Source organism: Triturus cristatus, chromosome 1_2 (genome assembly GCF_964204655.1).
Source record: "Triturus cristatus chromosome 1_2, aTriCri1.1, whole genome shotgun sequence".
Taxonomy (NCBI): domain Eukaryota; kingdom Metazoa; phylum Chordata; class Amphibia; order Caudata; family Salamandridae; genus Triturus; species Triturus cristatus.
In genome coordinates this window covers 220,112,369-220,130,885 of record NC_140580.1, presented here as the reverse complement: position 1 = coordinate 220,130,885, position 18,517 = coordinate 220,112,369, and the positions used below count along the sequence as shown (strand labels likewise).

Genomic DNA, 18,517 nt, shown 5'->3' with positions numbered 1-18,517 from the left:
ACCATAACAAATTGCACAAGTCCCATTCCTGCTTGAATAGGTGGAAAAAGACCAGCTCCTGCTCTTGTGCTCTTGAGGCTGTTCCCGTGACAGGTCCTTGTTGTGGCCCACATCGTCTGGTAAGTAAAAAATGAAACAGAAGCACAAGAAGGCTAAGCAGGATTTGTCTCAGTCCTGCCACTCTTTGCCTGAGAAGCCAAAAGGACATCATGGGGCCTCTCAGTCTCAATCCTGGTGACTCAGCCAAGGCATTGATTCCACAGCTGATTCCAAGGCACCTACAGTTTGCCCGGCCTCTGGCATGCCTTTGGGACAGAAGGATTCGTAGAGACTTCCAGTTAGGTTACCTCCTGTGCATCCATCCTCTGTATTATCTGTGCCTCCTGAACTTGTTTCAGGTTCTGTATCAGCTTCTGTGCCAACTCCCAGTCTGGCTCCAAAATCCACCTCAGTCCATGCAACATCAATGTCGGTTACGACACCACTGATGCCAGAGGAGAGCTCCTGTCCAATAGTTGTGTTTGACTCCATCCTGGTTTCATCTCAGCTCGACTAGGGTCATGTCCCAAATCCACCCAACGCACAAAGGTTCCTTTACAACCCAACCCTGACAGGGCAATGCCTCTGCCGCGGAGCCACTCCACCAACTTTTCAGCGCTGACTCTGCCCAGAGTCAGACAGCCTTGAGAGACGATGGGTAATGATGGTGGCAGCTTTTATATGGATGTACAGGAGGCCAGAGTAGGATGTGAAAGCTAGGGCAGACACATAAACATACCCATTAGAGACACTTTCCCCGACTGACCATATTTCCTGCAGGACAACAATGTCAAAGCCTTCAATAAAAGATGTTGATACTTTATTGCTGAGTTTTGAAGACAGCCTTGCAATGTTCAAGCTGACTGTGCTAAGCTTATGAACTGAAGGCATAGATGGAGATTTTGTACCATGAGTTCCAGAAAAGATGCACAAGGTTGAAAAAGAACCAGAGTGTGCACCAAGGAGGCTGCATTGCTGTCAGTCCAAGTTGCCAAAGCTGTGCATGGCTGTGTATCTGTTAAAGAGAGGTACAGGATTGCTGCACTCGATAGGGGGTATCTTGGGGACAGGTTCAAAATGAGCAATAGTGCAGAATAGTGATGGTGTATAGAAAAAACCCAGTGTCTAAGCCTGAATTCAACTGCTTATCTTATTGATGACGGTAACTAGAAAGCAATGTATTGTGATAGATAGACTTTTTAAACCTGATTGCAGTTACCTTGAAATGATTTTGGAGTAAGGCCAATTCATGGGACTCTACTAACAAATACATTTGATTGGACTTGTAAGTATTAAAGCCCATATGCTCTGAAATCCAATGTATGGCTTTGTTCCTTAAGTGTGCGACATCTCCATTTGGGCCTGCTTATATAATCTCTGGCAGCTACAGTGAGCTATTGCCTGGGGCCTGCTGATGGCTAGGTGCCAATACCAGGGGAACAGTTGAGTTCTAGCTGCACAAATCGCCAAGGCAAGGTCTCAGAAGAAAATTGCATACAAAATTGCAAACATCCTCATACACACCCCAGCACAGAAAATCCTCAATACGTTCCAATGTATCATAGATTGGCTTAAGTTGTTTCTTAACCATAATATCAAGTTTCAACCGTAAAAAGTCAAATAAGCCTGGAGGCTCCAACACTAGCGATGCTGCTCCGGCTAAGACCTATTTGCTAGAAGGAAATCTTGCCACCATCCTTCAGGCCATATGCACCTCACAAGACTCCATAGAGACCAAGATAGGAGAGGTGTATGTTGACATGGCCCCCATATGGCAAGATCTCCGCAACACCACATCCAGATTCGGAGGCCGAATCCTGCCTGTCTACCATGGAGGATGATGTTGTGACTTTGAAGGCACAGGTCTCACAGCTGCTGTCTCATACAACTGAACTCCATCGGCGCGCAGAAGACTCTGAAAATCATTCCAGTTGGAACAATCTTCCCTTTGTGGGCATCCCCAAGGGAGCAGAGCCCACACAGGCCGCAACCTTCGTGGAGCCCTAAATCAAGTCATAGATGCCCTCGGACCACCTCTTGACATGGCTTGTCGTGGAGCGGGTCCATCAAGCCCTCATGCCAAAGCAGCCGCCGAGGGGACGCCACACAGACCAGACAGATCATTGCCTGTATCCTTAATTTCAAGGACAGGGATGCCATCATGCAAGATCCCCGCTCTCATCCTAACCTGTGCTACCAAGGCAGTAAGGTGATGATCTTCCCTGACTACACCAAGGAGGTGCAAACACAGTGTTGAGCTTATAATTCAGTCAAACAAAAGTTATGGGCCCGTAACCTCAAGTATCGGCTCCTGTTCCGAGCCTCCTTAGAGTGGTCTTCAATAACAAAAGCCATTTTTTCTATTCCCCAGAGAAGGCATGGACTTGGGCGACTGAAGAGTGACCGCTCAATCAGCAAAGCACTGCTTCCTCTTCCCCATTTCAAGCACACACCAGATCTGTGGCAGGTGGAGTTGTCAAGCCTCAGAGGAGGGGCACCCGCTCCCATAGAGGGCGCAACACTCGAAGAGAGGCTTCCTTATCGCCAGTGGTGGCAACGAGGGGCATGACTGGATCCCCTGAGTCCGCTGGACCACTTAGACTCTCACAAGATCAGGAGTCAGACTCTGGCGTACCTCGCAGGCAATCTAGTACCCCTCCCACAGCTGGCTCGGAGGACACTGAAATTTCCAGGAGCCCGATAATCTGACAAAGGGCTCAATGTTGTGACAGTCCCAGACTCCTGAAACTCTCATGGAGGGGTCCACCACTCAGCTCCCAAATCACTCTGGTTGTTTTTGATTTCTCTTTTAGGGCAACAGATGCTTCCAGGAAAGAAGGATGGGGTGGGGGAGGTTTGGGGGCATTGTTGGGAATCTGTTTACTTGTAGCTCTTCTCTTTGTCCACAGCACTTGGCATGACATTTCCGACCCGCACGCTTACAAATCTCGCGGACCGGTGATGCCCCCATTGGGATCCCTGGGACCTAACAGCCAGGCACCCACATACTTATTAGATGGGTGGACTTACTCTCTTAATCAGTAACAAACATGACCTTGCCCCATATTGATTTGAAACCCTTCAGATTCTTTCATGGAATGTTAACGGGCTCTTGGACTGTGTAAAGCCTACTGCGGTCCTAAAATACCCACAGAGGTCCCTCCCTAGTGCCCTAATGCTGCAAGAAACACATCTCATGGGAAATCACTGTCACATCAATTCGATGGCCAAAACAGCCAGGTTCCATCTGAGCTACTCGAGAAAACTAAAACCCTTCCTTGATACTGCCGACCTATAACCGCAGATAAGGCATTAGTTATCTCCAGAATTGCATACGTCTGCTCTAGCCTATCTGGCCTACCAAAGACTTCAACGGCATCCGCAAAAAAAGCTTGCCTCAACGCAGCAGCTAGACTCTTATCTGTCTCAAACAAATTTGACCACATTTCACCACATCTGAAGGCCTTGAACTGGCTTCCTCTAGAAAGCAGAATCCAGCTCAAGCTGTCCTGCATCACTCACAAAGCCTTGTACACAAACACCCGAAGTATCTCGCCCAGAAAATAGTGATATCTGGGAGAACCAGAAACTCCTGGTACACCAGAGACTGTGTGCTCCAGCCACCCTGCTTCCGCAATGTAAAAACATATAACCGAGTGTTCTCTGGGGCCGCACCACGAATCTGAAATTCGCCACCTCCCTCCATCAGAAGAATTCCTACTTTGTCGCGCTTTAAAAAGGAAGCGAATACCTTCTTAATGAGCAAATTCCTCCAATAACTCCCCTTTATTGCGCATTCCGCCTTTTCATGACCTATGTTTCTTTGCACAATCTCCTGTATTGCTTGGCCCTCTCCATGTATCAATTGTTTCCCTTGTTTTACTGCTGACATGTCGCTCACTGATTTTGGTACTTTACTGTTTATTGTACATAGCTCTGACTTTTGTTCTACTGTAGATAATTCCCTAACCCCATCCTTGTATTTTACCTATGCCTATACTGTACGCAACGTGTTTATCCCTTTAGAGCGCTCTGATACCCTAACATGTAATTTATGCACTATATGAAACCTCAAATTAAATTAAAATAAAATACTGTCCGTTCCTAGCACACCAAGGGTACGATCAAGTCTTCCATGCAGGATTCACGTAAGGTTCTCGTGGTGTGGCAAATCTCCTGCACTGCTCATTCCCTTTCACAGCCACCCAGGGTATCAAGCAACTCCAAGGATGAATTGTGGCCCTCATAGGTAGAATGGGGAGGACTACCCTTCATCTTCACTTGATCTACGTACCTCCAGCAGCCCTTGAGCCCTCCCTGCGAGATCTTGCAGACTTGCTGTTGTCCCTCCCCCAGGGACTGACAGTGATCAGAGGAGACTTTAATGCAGTCCTAACCCCTACATGCAACACTCCTGGGACCTCCTCCCCTCACGGCGCTCTGGTGCTAAACACCCCTCGGAGTGAGCATCCATGTTCGGCCTGTACAATGTGTGGAGAACATGTGTCAATACACTCACACCTCCGCAGCCCATCACACTTACTCCCGCTTTGACCTGATATTTATGCCCGCCCCTGAATGTCGCACGGTAGCCAGGATCCAAATTTTTGCCATAGGAATCTCTGACCACTCGCCCCTTCCCCTTAGCTTGGGAGACCTTACTGGTGCTCTGCGTTCCAAATGGCGGCTCAACGTCTGGTTTCTTCAAGATGGGCTCTATAAACAGGCAGTGGGTGAGGAGCTTAAGCACTACTTTCAACATAATGAGGGAACAGTCTGCTCTCGGGGTACGTTGTGGGCAGCTGGCAAGGCCACAGTCAAAGGTTTTGCTAAAGAGTATCTCAAAAATAAATACTTGGCCCAAGAGGAACACTTCTCCCACATAGAAGCTCTAGCCTTCCGTCTGGAACAGGCCACCAATGTGGCTGACAGATGCGTCATGTCCCGGCAGCTCCAACTCCTGCGTGAAGAAATATGGCATGTTTACCTAGAGTCGGCTAAGCAGATGTTGAGGTCTTCTACAGCCCAAGTCTATGGCTGGGGGGCTAAAAATGGCAAGCTTCTTACTGACTTGTGTCTCACCCCGTGGCCAGTCGGATGATCCTGGAGATTTTTGACGCGGAGGAACGCACGCAGCAGGCTTCTGTTGCCTTAGCGCGGGCCTTCACTAAATATTATAGGCGCCTCTACTCAGCGGCCTCGTCCTTGGGTCTGGAACCTAACCCTTATTTCTTACGAGATGTACCTCTCCCACAGCTCTCGGAAGCCAATGCTCATCTGCTAGACCAATTCATTTCGCTGGAAGAGATTGGCGCAGCCATCCCCACACTAGTGGACGGAAAGATGCCAGGCCCAGACGGGTACCCGAAGGAGTATTCAGCGTTTAAAGATATTTTGACACCGCGCCTTCATGCTCTATAACAGGAAGCAGTGGAGAAGGGTGCCTTTTCAGTGGACATTGACATGGCCATGATTATAGTCATTCTTAAGGCGCACCCTCCATCACCCTCCTGCTTGGACTACCATTCTATCTCACTCATTAACACAGAGTTTAGAATCTACTTCATCATCCTAGCCACTCGTCTTAAACCAATACTCACCACTCACCACTCTGATACACCCCGACCAATGTGGCCTCATTCCCCATCATAGCACTAGGCACTGCTTGCGGCGCCTGCTTGTTGAATTGGCCCATTGCTACCTCCTACCACCTTACTTGGCCTTGCTACTGATATTATTTGAGAAAGCCTTCGATACGGTGGATTGGCGATATTTGGAAGGTGTGCTGGTTAGAGCAGGATTCGGACCACACTTCCAGGGATTCATGCATGTTCCCTACTCCAACCCGTCGGCTTGAGTCTTGATAAATGGTGTTCTCTTTGGTGCCTTCCCCATCTGTTAGGGAACAAGGCAAGGCTGCCCCCTATCTCCTCTTCTTTTCACCCTAGCGATAGAGCCACTTGCCCGACTTAACAGATATAATGCCAAAATACAGGGGTGGCAATGGAACGGCTTCCATGAAGATCATATTGCTTTGTACTTTGTCTCTGCATCCTGCAGCTATTTGGGCAGGTATCTGGCCTATGCCTCAATGTGGCCAAATCAACCCTGATACCCCTACATGTTTCTCGAGACTATGTGCCATGGCAATCCGACATCCCGGTAAGGTGCCTCAGTTTTCAGTACCTGGGGATCTGGGTGGCTATCCACCGGAAAATCACCTGGTCCCTCAACCTCACCCCACTGCTAAAGAACACCAGGGAAGACCTTCGTAAATGGCAATCCCTTCTCCTGAATCCACTAGAAAAGATCGCTTTATTGTAGATGATGGTGCTCCCCTGATGTTTGTATATACTGCAAAATCTACCTCTCCACCTTCCGCGCCAGTGGTTTCAAGCCTTAGACAAAATGGCCACAGCATTTGTCTGGTGTAACTCAAGGCCACGCGTGGCCCTTGTTCATTGGCAGTGGGCCCCCTACGATGGTGGGCTGGGGATGACCAACCTTTTCCTTTAATATGTTGCAGCTCGCCTCCTAGTGATTAATGATTGGTTCTCAGAGAAATGGTCTGATCCAGCATATGAGCTGGAGTTTAGGACCCTGAGGTTCTCCTAAATCCAGTCAATGCTCTATGGCGCTCCAGTTCCCTATGCTATCCCGGCAGTGACTTGGGCGGTCCTTCTTGCGTGGTGCTCTGCACTTCGATATACCCATCGGGATGCTAACCTCAGGCTGCAGACACCTTTGTGGCATGGCACCTAGATGAGGCAGGTGGCTACGCTGGAGGGATTCAGGAAGTGGGATCTAAATGGCTGGCATTACGCAACTTGAGGATGTTTGATCGGTGGGACACCTGCGTACCTTTCAAGACCTGCAAGGCCTGTACTCCCTTAACTCCACTCAATTCTATAAATACCTACAGCTCCGACATGCTATTACCGTTTTGCTGGTAATTGACCTTCAGATTATGATTTTTAATTGTACTGTATGCTATTGTGCTATGGACTATCGTGTCATTGTTTTAAAACCCTATAAAGTTGATTATCTACAAAAAAAAGTAAAATAAGCAAGGTTTAATGTGAATCGGTGCTGGCAAGTCATCAGGCGTACAAACACCCTTTTTGGATGAATTTCGAGTGTTCCAGCCCGTTTTTTTCCCCTTCTGATAAAAATGGGAGACACATCTTTGAGTGCTTGCCCAGTTGAACTCGATGGCTCAAAAGGCATGTCATGCACAGGAACACTAGAGGGTATTAAAATGGGGAACTTCGAGGGAATTTTGTTCTCTCCTCTCAGCCAGATCTATCTCCCTGCTTACTACCCCAACAGCACAGGCTAAAAAACAATCTAGAGTGGAACCATTGGTATTGGAATTAGCAGTATCTGTACTCTTTGGTTTCCCCATGCCCATCTCTTACAGCAGGGGAAAGAGGTGGTCTGGATGCTAACTGGTGCATACAGGCTCGCTGTTGGCCTTGGCACACCCTTCGCTGTGGGAAATCATACCCCCCTGTAAGGGCTCAAGGTCCACCACCAATCAAGCACCTCCTCTGCAGCAGTGAAGGGCTTGGTCGGATTGGTTAGAAGGGGCACTCTGGCACTGAGTGATGGGCTGTTATCTGAGCTGCAGCTGTGAGCCACTTTTTTGGGGCATCTTGGTGGCTGATTTGGCCTGTGCCTGTGCTGCTCAGATGCCACCAGTGGCCTCTGTTACCTCCCTTTTACCAACTGGGCAGAGGTGGCATTTTCATTCTTGCTGGGCAGGCCCTTTAATGCATTCAGATTGATCAGGGGCTGTTGGCCTGCGTTGAAGTGGCCTCACATATATTCAGATGTAGTTAACCATTGTGAACTAATCCATGCACAGAGTTGTGGCAACATTTGCATTTTTTTTCTCAGTGAAGCTAAGAAAATACTCCTCTTATAGAGAACCCCCACCTTCTTTTCATAATACTTAAAGCACTGAAGAAGTGTTTTGCAAAAAGGCGCAATCCACTAATTTGGGCCACTTTTTTTAGAGTGCCCGGGCCAATGTTTGATCCCAATCCAAACCTTATGAAGGTTTCTGGACTCTATAGTCTTGATCCACCCTGATCGTAGTTCAAATGCGCATCCCGCACTCTGGAAAATCATAGCAGGCTAGAAGCACTCATGACCAACCATCAATCAAGCACCTCCAATGCAGCAATGAAGGGGTCAGGACTTCATAGTCCTGCCTGACCCTGACGTCAGTTCGAGTGCGAGTCCCCTTGACCCTGTATTCAGCCTTTGATACCTGCTTAGGGTCTTTACTGGGTCCTTGCTGCTGAGCTTCACCTTCCTTCTAAATCAGGGACCAGATTCTACAGAAACTCCTTGTTACTTTGAACTAATGGTGCAGATGAGAACAGTCTTTTACTTCTGAGTAAATTTCAGGAGATCTCTAATATCAGCATGACGCATTTAATGGCTAACGGCAATGATCACTGGAAAGCATTCATTAACAATGTTGAAAGAACTCTGGCTTACACACAATGACATTCTAATATGCTCTCAAAAGAATACATGTAACCATTTCACAGCCAATCAGTGGCAATCACATAGCAATACTTTGCAATGCAAGCTTTCCTATACTTACTGTAAGATTACACCAGTGTGACAACAACACATCTTTTCCATATTAAAATATCAATTTGTATGTTATGGGCGTGTCACTGAACGAAGTGACCCGATTAGGGCCACCCGGGTCACTCGCAACCTCCTCTCAGCCTTCCATGCAAATGAAGAGTCGGACAGACAGTAGAGGATACAAACGAAAGTTGGATACAAACCAAAGTTATTTATTAGTCATACACTCGAGCGGATTCCGGTCCGACCAGCCTCCTTAGATAGATTAGATTGGGGTGAGGAGTTGGCCTAACGGCTAGGGCGGGCGACCTTGAATCTGGGGAACCGGGTTCGAGTCTCAGCAATGACGCTGAACATCCTGTGATTCTGGGCAAATCACTTAATCTCCCTGTGCCTAACAAAAAAAATGAATGTGTCCTCATATAATGCAACTGGTGCTACGTAAAGTGCTCTGATACCCGATTCGGGGCAAGTTTGCGCTGTATAAAACTCTGTAAAATAAAAAATATTACAAAAAATAGCTGCAGAGGGACTGACTCCCGTCAACATGGTAAAGTCAGATATACATTTCCAACACCCCTAAAGACCCGCCCAGACTGGATTTTTCCAGCCTGGGCGCTGATGAACAAAAGAGGTACAGAAGGATGAGCTACCATCCTGAGACAGGGTACACACTATCTTAGTTTCAAGGTTACTCTGCCCGTGCCTGTGGCTCTGAGAGTGGAGCAGGCCTACTTATGGTGAAAGGCATGCAGTTGGAGAATGATGCATCATTAGTGCAGTGAAGCTCAACCTTGAATAATAAAGAGAAACAATCGACAGTGTGAGACAGAAACTTCATTTCAGTCATCGTACAAGATAGCCGCTGTGTACAAAATAGTGCCGCAAATGCTAACTTAACTTGCACAATGCTAGAAGAAGGCAGCTAGACGGATTTTCCGTCCAACACCACTCTACCGACCAACTTGCAGTTATGCCCATCCAGCCCAGTGTCCTAGTTTAAGGACTTGCCTCTGGTAAAGGCCTTTTCTTCCCTATTTCGTAGAACCCTTGTTCTAGCATCGACCTCATCTTCTGATAATTCTTGCTCAATGCGATTCTTGCAAGTATTCAAAGCTACTGTCCAAACATTTCCTTCTGATCACATCCTTCATCTTTGTACTAGCCACTGCTCTCCACCTGTGGCTCACACAAAGGCCAAACTAATGGCAACACGGTAGGTTGTCTATACAAGGCTAGGCTACAAGATATATTGTAATGGTCCACTTTCACAATGGATTGGGTTCGCTGTTTCTGGGCCTATGATATTACTAAGGTTGGGCTTTGTGAACTGATGCAGAAGTCAACAAGGAGCATGGTTGCCTCCTATGTGCAATGTAAAGATGTCACTCAGGCAGACATCTGCATGGTTCTGACATGAACTACACCCCACACCTTAGTTTGTTACTAAGTTGTATGTTGTTTCTTGAACCTCTGCTTTGCGTCCACTATATTATTAGTTTTGCTGTTTTCTGTATTCCAAGCCAAGATAAGATTTATTCGATATCACAATAGTGATTCATAAAAGCATACATAGTAATATACAAAATTCAGTTAAAATGTTACAAATAGGTAAAAAAAACTAAATGATGAAAATACAGAAATAATTTAAGCAATGGCAACAGTAATCTGCTCACCCAAAAGGGACTTCCTTCGGAAAATAACAGCCCGTAAGAAACGTGATGAAACCATACATGTTTACAAATTTGAAAGTAGTTGTAAATGTAAAAAAGCTGGTCTACATTGTTTAAAATTTAGCGATTTCATTAGCGCCTCAAATAAGAGTAACATTTTGAAAAAAACAGTAAATGCATGGTGGACTGCTTGGATATATTGTCGCAGGGACAATACATTGAATCGCATGACCAGTTGTTAATATTGGGAAAGCCGTCAGGTGGTGGAAAATGTGAAGCCTAAAGCGTGTCAGAACAAATCTGTGCTGAGCATTGAGTACATTAACTAAGTAGGGTTGAATGTCAAAGGTGGTCAAAATCATTAGGTTTTTGTGAACAGTAGGTTTAGGCAGTTCAACGGACAACCTCAGTTCCTCAAGCCAAGTTAAACATTCCAGCTTTAATGTTTTCCTCAAGATATAAATCGGGGTTTCTGGATAATCATAATAATCAGAATGGCCAATGTCAGACATGAATTACTTGATAGACTTTAACCAGGGGTTCTTTGAAGCATACACTGATCCGCAGCAGTCCTTTACAATAGCTCAATTGAGTTCTGTGTAGTCCGATGGCCACATTTTATGCCAGAGCAAAACTGGCTGAACCTTTATCAAGTCTGCCAAGTATACAGCACCCAATTCTGAATGACATATACAATTGGAACAGCTTTTAGGAAGTGCAAGGAGATTTATTTATTTTTAAAGCATTTTCTGACAGCTGTAAAGACTCAAGATTTGCATATCCCACAACTCAGAACCATAAATCACAATAAATCGCCATTTAGAATTGTAAATGGTCAGCATCTCTTTTGGGTGTTTACTGCCCAATTTCCTAGAAAAATTGAGCAAGGCCATAATGGATTTATCAAATTGGAGTCTTCTAGATATTTCATTATTAAGATTTGTGTTTGCTTTAAAACCTGATGCTTGTGACAGTAAGTCATCCCTCAGGTGAAAGTGCACTTAACAGATTTCAAATTGTGTAGGATGATTCTTCTTTTCAAGTTGGCTTTTGAGTTCAGCAAATAGTTCTAGCCAGTTGCAGCTGCTTCTGGAAAAAATGCACTGTATATATGCAGAGAAGCACCTCCTAGAAGATGAAATATTACACCTAACTGCCAAAAGCATGGCAGTGAGAGAAATGTCTGTAAACAAATCAAACCTGTTTCAAAACATTTGCCAATGCTGTATTTCAAAAGCAGATGTAACTACAAAGAGCACATTTTGATTATACATTTTTATTAGCAGACAATAGCAATCTTAAGAGGCATTGCATAGCTTCATACACACTTTGACCCCAATTCCATCACAGGGTTACTTTTGGCCCACCCTTACCCCAGCTATAGCCTGAAATGTCTTGCTAATGGAATGGCGGAAAGGCACGGACCAAAAACTGAATAAAGCCAAGAGGACTCCCAAGAGCCTACTTTTTATTCCTGGAGCAAACTCCATGACCACTGAGGCCAGTCTGAGAGGGCCCCTCAGATTTTCTTCCCCTTCTGCCTGACCTTCCTCCTTTGACGCTCTGATAGTGAAGACTCTAAGAAACGCCCTTGCCATTGCTGGAAGGACCGGGGTGGCGATCCAGCCATGTTGAAGCAATACCAATACAACAAACTGCCACAGTGATGTAGACCATCCCTTCTTTCACTGTTTACTTCATCCTTTCTCCCTGATATGTGTAAGGGTGTCCTTTTGTCAATAGTAATGCTGTGTGTCAAACATGAATTTTACTAACTGAATCTTCATCTGTGATATGCTATCATATAAGAAAAGCTTTAGATACATAACAAATAATTGTTAGCATGCATGAAAGTATTTTGTGCTTTAGGTTTTTAGAAATTAGCAAAATGACAGGTGACTGTTTTGTTGGCTGCAGTTCTGGTGCCACTGCGTCCTACAAGGCAGACACTTTCATATCCACGCTACCACACTGCCATCACACACCCTGGATCTACTACCTATAGGCACTATCATTGTAGCTGACTGTTCTGATCATTTTTGTTGGCTCTCTTTAGACAGCTTTAGAAGTCTTTTCCAGCTTTGCATACAATGTTACATAAAGTGGGCTTTGGTTCAGCCCCCTGCTCATGATTGCTAGGCTTTTTGTCCATCCCATTGCCATTTCTCTGCTCTCTATTCTTGTGCTGGTCCCACTCCTAGAGAAATTTGGCTTTACCCTGATTGAATGAGTTGTTTCCTTGAGATGCTGATATCAGTGAACAACTTTTCTTTTACTTCTTTACCATTTGCTTTTACCACTCCAGGTAAGTGCATGTCCTGCTCTTTCACCTATATTTCTCTCTTTATTTAGCTATGCCCTTTTCTAGGTCATGCTCTTTCCCTTCCTTCTCCCCACAGTAATCTCTCTCTCTCTCTCTCTCTCTCTCTCTCTCTCTCTCTCTCTCACTCTTTCTCTCTCAGTCAGTCTCTCTCTGTCAATCTCTCTCTCTGTCAGTCTCTCTCTCTCTCTGTCATTCGGTCAGTCTTGCTCTCTGTCAGTCAGTCTCTCTCTGTCAGTCATTCTTTCTCTTAGTCAGTCAGTCTCTCAGTCATTCAGTCTCTTTCTCTCACTGCCAGTCAGTCTCTCTTTAAGTCGGTCTGTCTTCCTCCCTCAGTCAGTCAGTCAGTCTCTCTCAGTCAGTCAGACTCTGTCTGTAAGTCTCTCTCTCAGGCAGTCTCTCTCTGTTAGTCAGTCTCTCTGTCAGTCAGTCAGTCATCTTTCCCTCAGTCAATCAGTCTCTCTCTCCCTCAGTCAGTCAGTCTCTCTCTCCCTTAGTCAGTCAGTTTCTTTCTCCCTCAGTCTCTCTCTCTCTCTCTCAGTCAGTCTCTCTCTCAGTCAGTCAGTGTCTCTCTCAGTCAGTTAGTCATTCTCAGTCAGTCAGTATCTCACTCTCTCAGTCTCTCCCTCCGTCAGGCAGTCTCTCTCAGTCAGTCTCTCTCTCTCTGTCAGTCTCTCTCTCTCTCTATCTCTCTCTCTCACAGTCATGCAGTCTCTCTCTTAGTCAGTCCCTCTTAGTCAGTCAGTCTCTCTCAGTCAGTCAGTCAGTCTCTCAGTCAGCCTCGTTCTGTCAGTCTCTCTCTCTGTCAGTCAGTCTCTCTCAGCCAGTCTCACTCTCACTCAGTCTCTCTTAGTCAGTCAGTCTCTCTGTCAGTCTATCAGTCAGTCTCTCAGTTAGTCAGTCTCGCTCCACTCTCTCTCCACTCTCTCTCTCTCCACTCCCTCTCCACTCTTTCTCTCTCCTCTCTCTCTCTCTCTCTCTCTCTCCACTCTTTCTCCCTCACTCCCTCTCCACTCTTTCTCCCTCAAATCTCTTCTGTCACTCGTAATACAAAGCAAATAGCAATGAGCGCCACTTGTCTGATTTTGTGGTGAAATTGTGAAAAGATGGGGTGCCATGGGTACATTACCTGCAAGGTCTGCGGGCCTCCAAGGAAGACCTGCCGGGCAGCTGGTGGCCCGCGGGCTATACTATGAGCACCAGGGCTTTAGAGGTTAACAGCCAAGCATCATTCAATAATCTGTTTTGGTGTCATTCATAATTTTTTCCCACCCACGTTCTACAATTGGCTGACTTCACTGTGAGTTGCGCAAGGCTGCTCTTCCACAAGAGCACATCCATACACAAAGTAGTTTGCTTCAGTGTTTGGGACTACTATGTTAATGTGTGCTTTTTTGAGAGATCAAAACATTCCAGCCTTTAGCCAATGTTTTCATTAGATTGATGATGACCTGGTAAATTCCCCAGCAAAAAACAAGAATTTCCAAAATCAAAATGCTGGCTGCCAATGCCAGACCTATTGACTTTGCCAATACGTGTTCTAAAATGTAATCTGAATCATTGGCAACTTGGTTGTGTAGACTTAAACAACTGGATTTATGTACATTAAAACTGGTGTTGGGTTTTTTTCAAATTATTTATAAAACATACAAAATTAAAAGTTAAACCAGTCACTTGATTTCTAATTGTGGTAGGCAAAAATCAAGACTTGAAGTGGTAGATTATCAACAGTGTTCATATTTTTCTCTTTGATCTTATCACCAGCTACGGCAGGTACATCTTTGGGGAAGTTGCAATCGACAGCAGGAAGGGGACTCTCAAAAACTCCAACAGCAGAGATTGAACGCAGCCTATGTGAAAATATTCTAGCACCAGTGCCAAAGGTAATGCATGGGCATGTTGTTTTCTTTTGGCATATGTGTTCTTACACATTAATGGAACATTGGCAACAACAACGTTAATGCAGGGGTGTCTAGCATGGGTTGAGGATGGCACAATATACATCAGAATTTTAGAATAATCACTCAGTCTATAAATGTGTTTCCATTAGATTCATTTTATGTAAGTGTATCCTCTGTGAATTTATTGTAACGCTGGTTTGGACCTGACCCTTTTGAAAATATGTTTGAGTTTCCTCTGTTAACGTCTTTATGTCCTGGGCAGTGACGTCGCACTATAGGTCTTATTTCTGGCGCGACTGATGGAGTGGTATAATACCCTGCACGGATTTCGGTGCTCCACGTCGGACCGGTTTCTCTATTAGAACATTTTAAATTACAATTTCTATGATAGATAACGTAGAACCCATTTTGTCATACAAAAATGACAACAGAGGAGTATTAAACCTTAAAAGTTTCACTTTTAGAATTTATTCCTGGAAAATTGATTGAAAAGTCACGATCAATTAATCAATAAATCATAGTGCAAATCTCAGTTAAAGTACAGAAATCAGTCGAAGAACTCAGTAAATTTCAGACTATAAATAGGACCCTACACGAAAAGGGAATAAATGTCACCTGCCTATGGTATAGCATGAGCGCGTGGCGTCTCTCTATAAACAAACTGATGTCTCAAGCGGGGAGCAGAACTATGAATAACAAGATCAACTAAAAATGTGAAACAATAAATAAAAATATCCAAAATACGTTATACAAAAATATTTTATTGAAAGTAGAGAAATCTGTAAATGTGTTAAAAAATGTTTCTATAATGTTTTTACATATAAAGTAGAACAAATCAATTAACGTAAACAAACATATTCTTCTTCAGAATGCACCCACAAAAACAATAATATATCTCATGAAGAGTCTCAGTCCAAGGGGATCACTCAAAATAATTGCTTTAAAAATCGTCATCTCAATTACACAAAAGCATTCTCTCATAAAGTCAGTCATATCGCAATCACATCGATACATCTATCATACTGTCAAAGCCAACTAATAAAAAATACATATAAAGACAGGGGCCACAGATCAAACTGGTAGTGGTATCATGAGCCACCCGTTATATAGGTGGAACAATGCAATGTTATATAATGATGAAAAGACAGGTTTTAGCCGGAATGCAATGAGTATTTATACATGTTGTGCTAATAACCAAGAATTTTCATATACATTATTCTTCAATTAAACAACATTAATATCATATGCTTATGAAGAGAGGGAAAGGTAAGTTAGAGATATTTAGACAATTCTCATTCTTCTCTTGCTTTTCATGTACCACTCCGTGGTTCTTGTCATAAAAAGTCGCCAACGCATGTCTTGGTGAAGGGCTTCAATTGCAGCCACCACCTTCTTCAGGGCCCAAGAAAGATGGAGACCAGAAGGTGTGCCATGTGGATATTAGGGGAGAAAACGGGTGCTAAGCAAGAGGCAAAAATCAGGGCTCCATTAACTGTGAATAATGACCCTTGCCGTTTGTACGCGGTCAATGCCAACATATGATGCAACTTCAAGCCAAGAAATTGGATAGCTTAAAAAAGGAAGAAAAGTCTTCGAAAAGTTGGGTGAAGAAGACTCCATCTGAGCAGGAATGGTAGATGCCCAGCTCGGGGCGTAATGGATACCAGATCCAGGTGAAAATGGACCCCCGAGGACCTGGGCCGGGTGCTAGACCTCTGTCCAGAAATGGTGTGACTGTCTGAGAGTCCGTCCTGTGGCGAGAGCCCCTTCTCGTGCAGTCGTTATGCATGGTGCCCCAAGGAGCGTCGAGGATGAGAGTCAGAGGTAGTCTGGCTGTAGAGGAGGATGTCCATGGTGCTCCGTCACATGATTTGTTTGGAGCAGATTTGGGACACCCTGTCAATCCCGACAGAGCCTCAGAGGGCTGCGCCATTTCTGGTCAGAGGTCTTGCACCTGGCCCAGGTCCGCGGGGGTCCATTTTCACCCGAATCTAGTATCCATTACGCCCGAGCTGGGTATCTACCGTTCCCGCTCAGACGGAGTCTTTTTCACCCAACTATTCGAAGACTTGGGGAGAGGGGTTGGCCTAATGGCTAGGGCGGTCTACCTCGAATCTAGGGAACTGGGTTTGCATCTCAGCAATGACGCTGAACATCCTGTGATTCTGGGCAAATCACTTAATCTCCCCGTGTCTAACAAAAATTAATGTGTGTCCTCATGTAATGTAACTGGTGCTATGTAAAGCGCTCTGATACTCGATTCGGGTCAAGTTCACGCTATGTAAAAAAAAAATGTATTCCCTTCTAGTGTAGGGTCCTATTTATAGCCTTATTTTCCCGAAGCCACCTGCCTGTATATTTCTGTCGGAATCCCTTTTATGTAGTTTGTACTAAGTAAATTTCAGGTCAGCAAGCTACAAAGTCTAAAATGGGAAAGAAATCCGACATGGATTCACCTCCAAGGGTCAGTCGGGAAAGGTTTCTTCTACACATGCAAATAACACCCTTTCATAAAGTCCATAACAGTGCATTTCATACATTTACTATAGTTGCACATTTCTCATGAGCTACACCAAACAGGACTGAGCAGAGAGAAACAGTTGCACGGGAATATATTTAGAAGTTCTCCCATAATTTTGCAATATAATGCTTCTCACGGACGATATCGGTGCTGGAACGAATTTTGTTACATCAGGTGTGATTCTACTGAGATAGATAGGTGCAACCTTGAATTAGCACAAATTATTATATGGAAAAGCTTATGAAGGTATTCTTCCTAGTCCGTAAAGAACATTCAACTTTCTTGAACTGAGACATGAAATTACGAGTTTATCTATATGGTGCAGTGAAACGGCATAAACAAAATTTGGTGTGTGCCGTAAAGCTCTATGTTAGCCAAAGTTTCAGTTTGATTTGTTCAAAGCACTACATTTAGAAAAAAAAGATTTATCACCAGCAATCAATCTTTTTTATTTGTTAGAAAAATGCATTTTCTTCATTACATATAGTCTAAAAGGTTAGTCCTTACAAAACATATTGGAGTAGTGTGTTGTCCAAATTCATCCACACTGGGCCGTACCACTACAGAGGTGTCAAGACGCATGCAAAAGTATTGGTTACCATGCCTCGTTTTGTTCACAGATCAGTACATGGTCATGAACATCACCAGTTGCCTTCATACCTTCCCATTGCTTTGTAAAACCTCCAGGTAGGGTTTCCAAGTTTCTGGTATGAATGTTTAAACCTAGAACTCTCAGCTTATACACCCTCTAACTGTGCTCATACTTTAACTCTCGTCAATCAAATGCATTAAAGTGAAAGATGTATCAAGGCGTATGTCTTGCATGGATCCTTTTATTATTGGTGTAATTGAGGTGTGTCCAAGAATACACAGAATCTATTAAAAAATCATGGCACAGTTCTCTCAAGACAGTGCCATGTCAGAGGTAGAAGAAAGATTAAACAAAAACACTCTCCTATGCGAAAAAAAAGTGACTTGGGTTTCCGTCTCATCTCTGATGCAGACTCAATACAAGGCCCTTTGTTCGTAACACAGGTTGTCTCAGAGAATGCATGGACCAACCTATCTTTCCTACACTACATGCGTTCTGTACTTAACATGCATTGGCACAGTTCAATGTGCTGAATCGTCAGCATTCGGTGTCAAAGGAGTGCTGCTCCCATCCCACCTATTGTCTCTGTTCCTATTAATCCTGAATTGTTTATCACTGCAAAAAAACCAAGGTTTTTGGTTTCAATATGGCCTACATGCGCTCTGTGTATATTTCTAAGAAAAGTAACTAACCTAGTGTTACCCATATGGGTAACATGTTCAATATTAAAGCTCTTCCAAGCTTCACATCAGCAATCAATTTTTGCCAGAAGTTTATCCAGTCTACATTTTGCAATTAAGCACCCTCTTACTGCTTTCAGCATGGTCTGCAACTTGTAGACAACTTACTAGAGTCATTTTCGTA

General features: G+C 44.4%; 1 protein-coding gene across 8 annotated transcripts in view; it reads left to right on the top strand.

Moving 5' to 3' along the window:
- Positions 1-18,517, top strand: part of USP54 (ubiquitin specific peptidase 54) — a 1,650,598-nt gene that overhangs the window by 1,347,940 nt on the left and 284,141 nt on the right. For all 8 annotated transcript variants that reach the window (XM_085603496.1, XM_085603494.1, XM_085603495.1 and 5 more), the window contains one exon: positions 14,404-14,522. In XM_085603496.1, the coding sequence (XP_085459622.1) occupies positions 14,404-14,522 (119 nt within the window). The remainder of the gene's footprint in view (positions 1-14,403; positions 14,523-18,517) is intronic.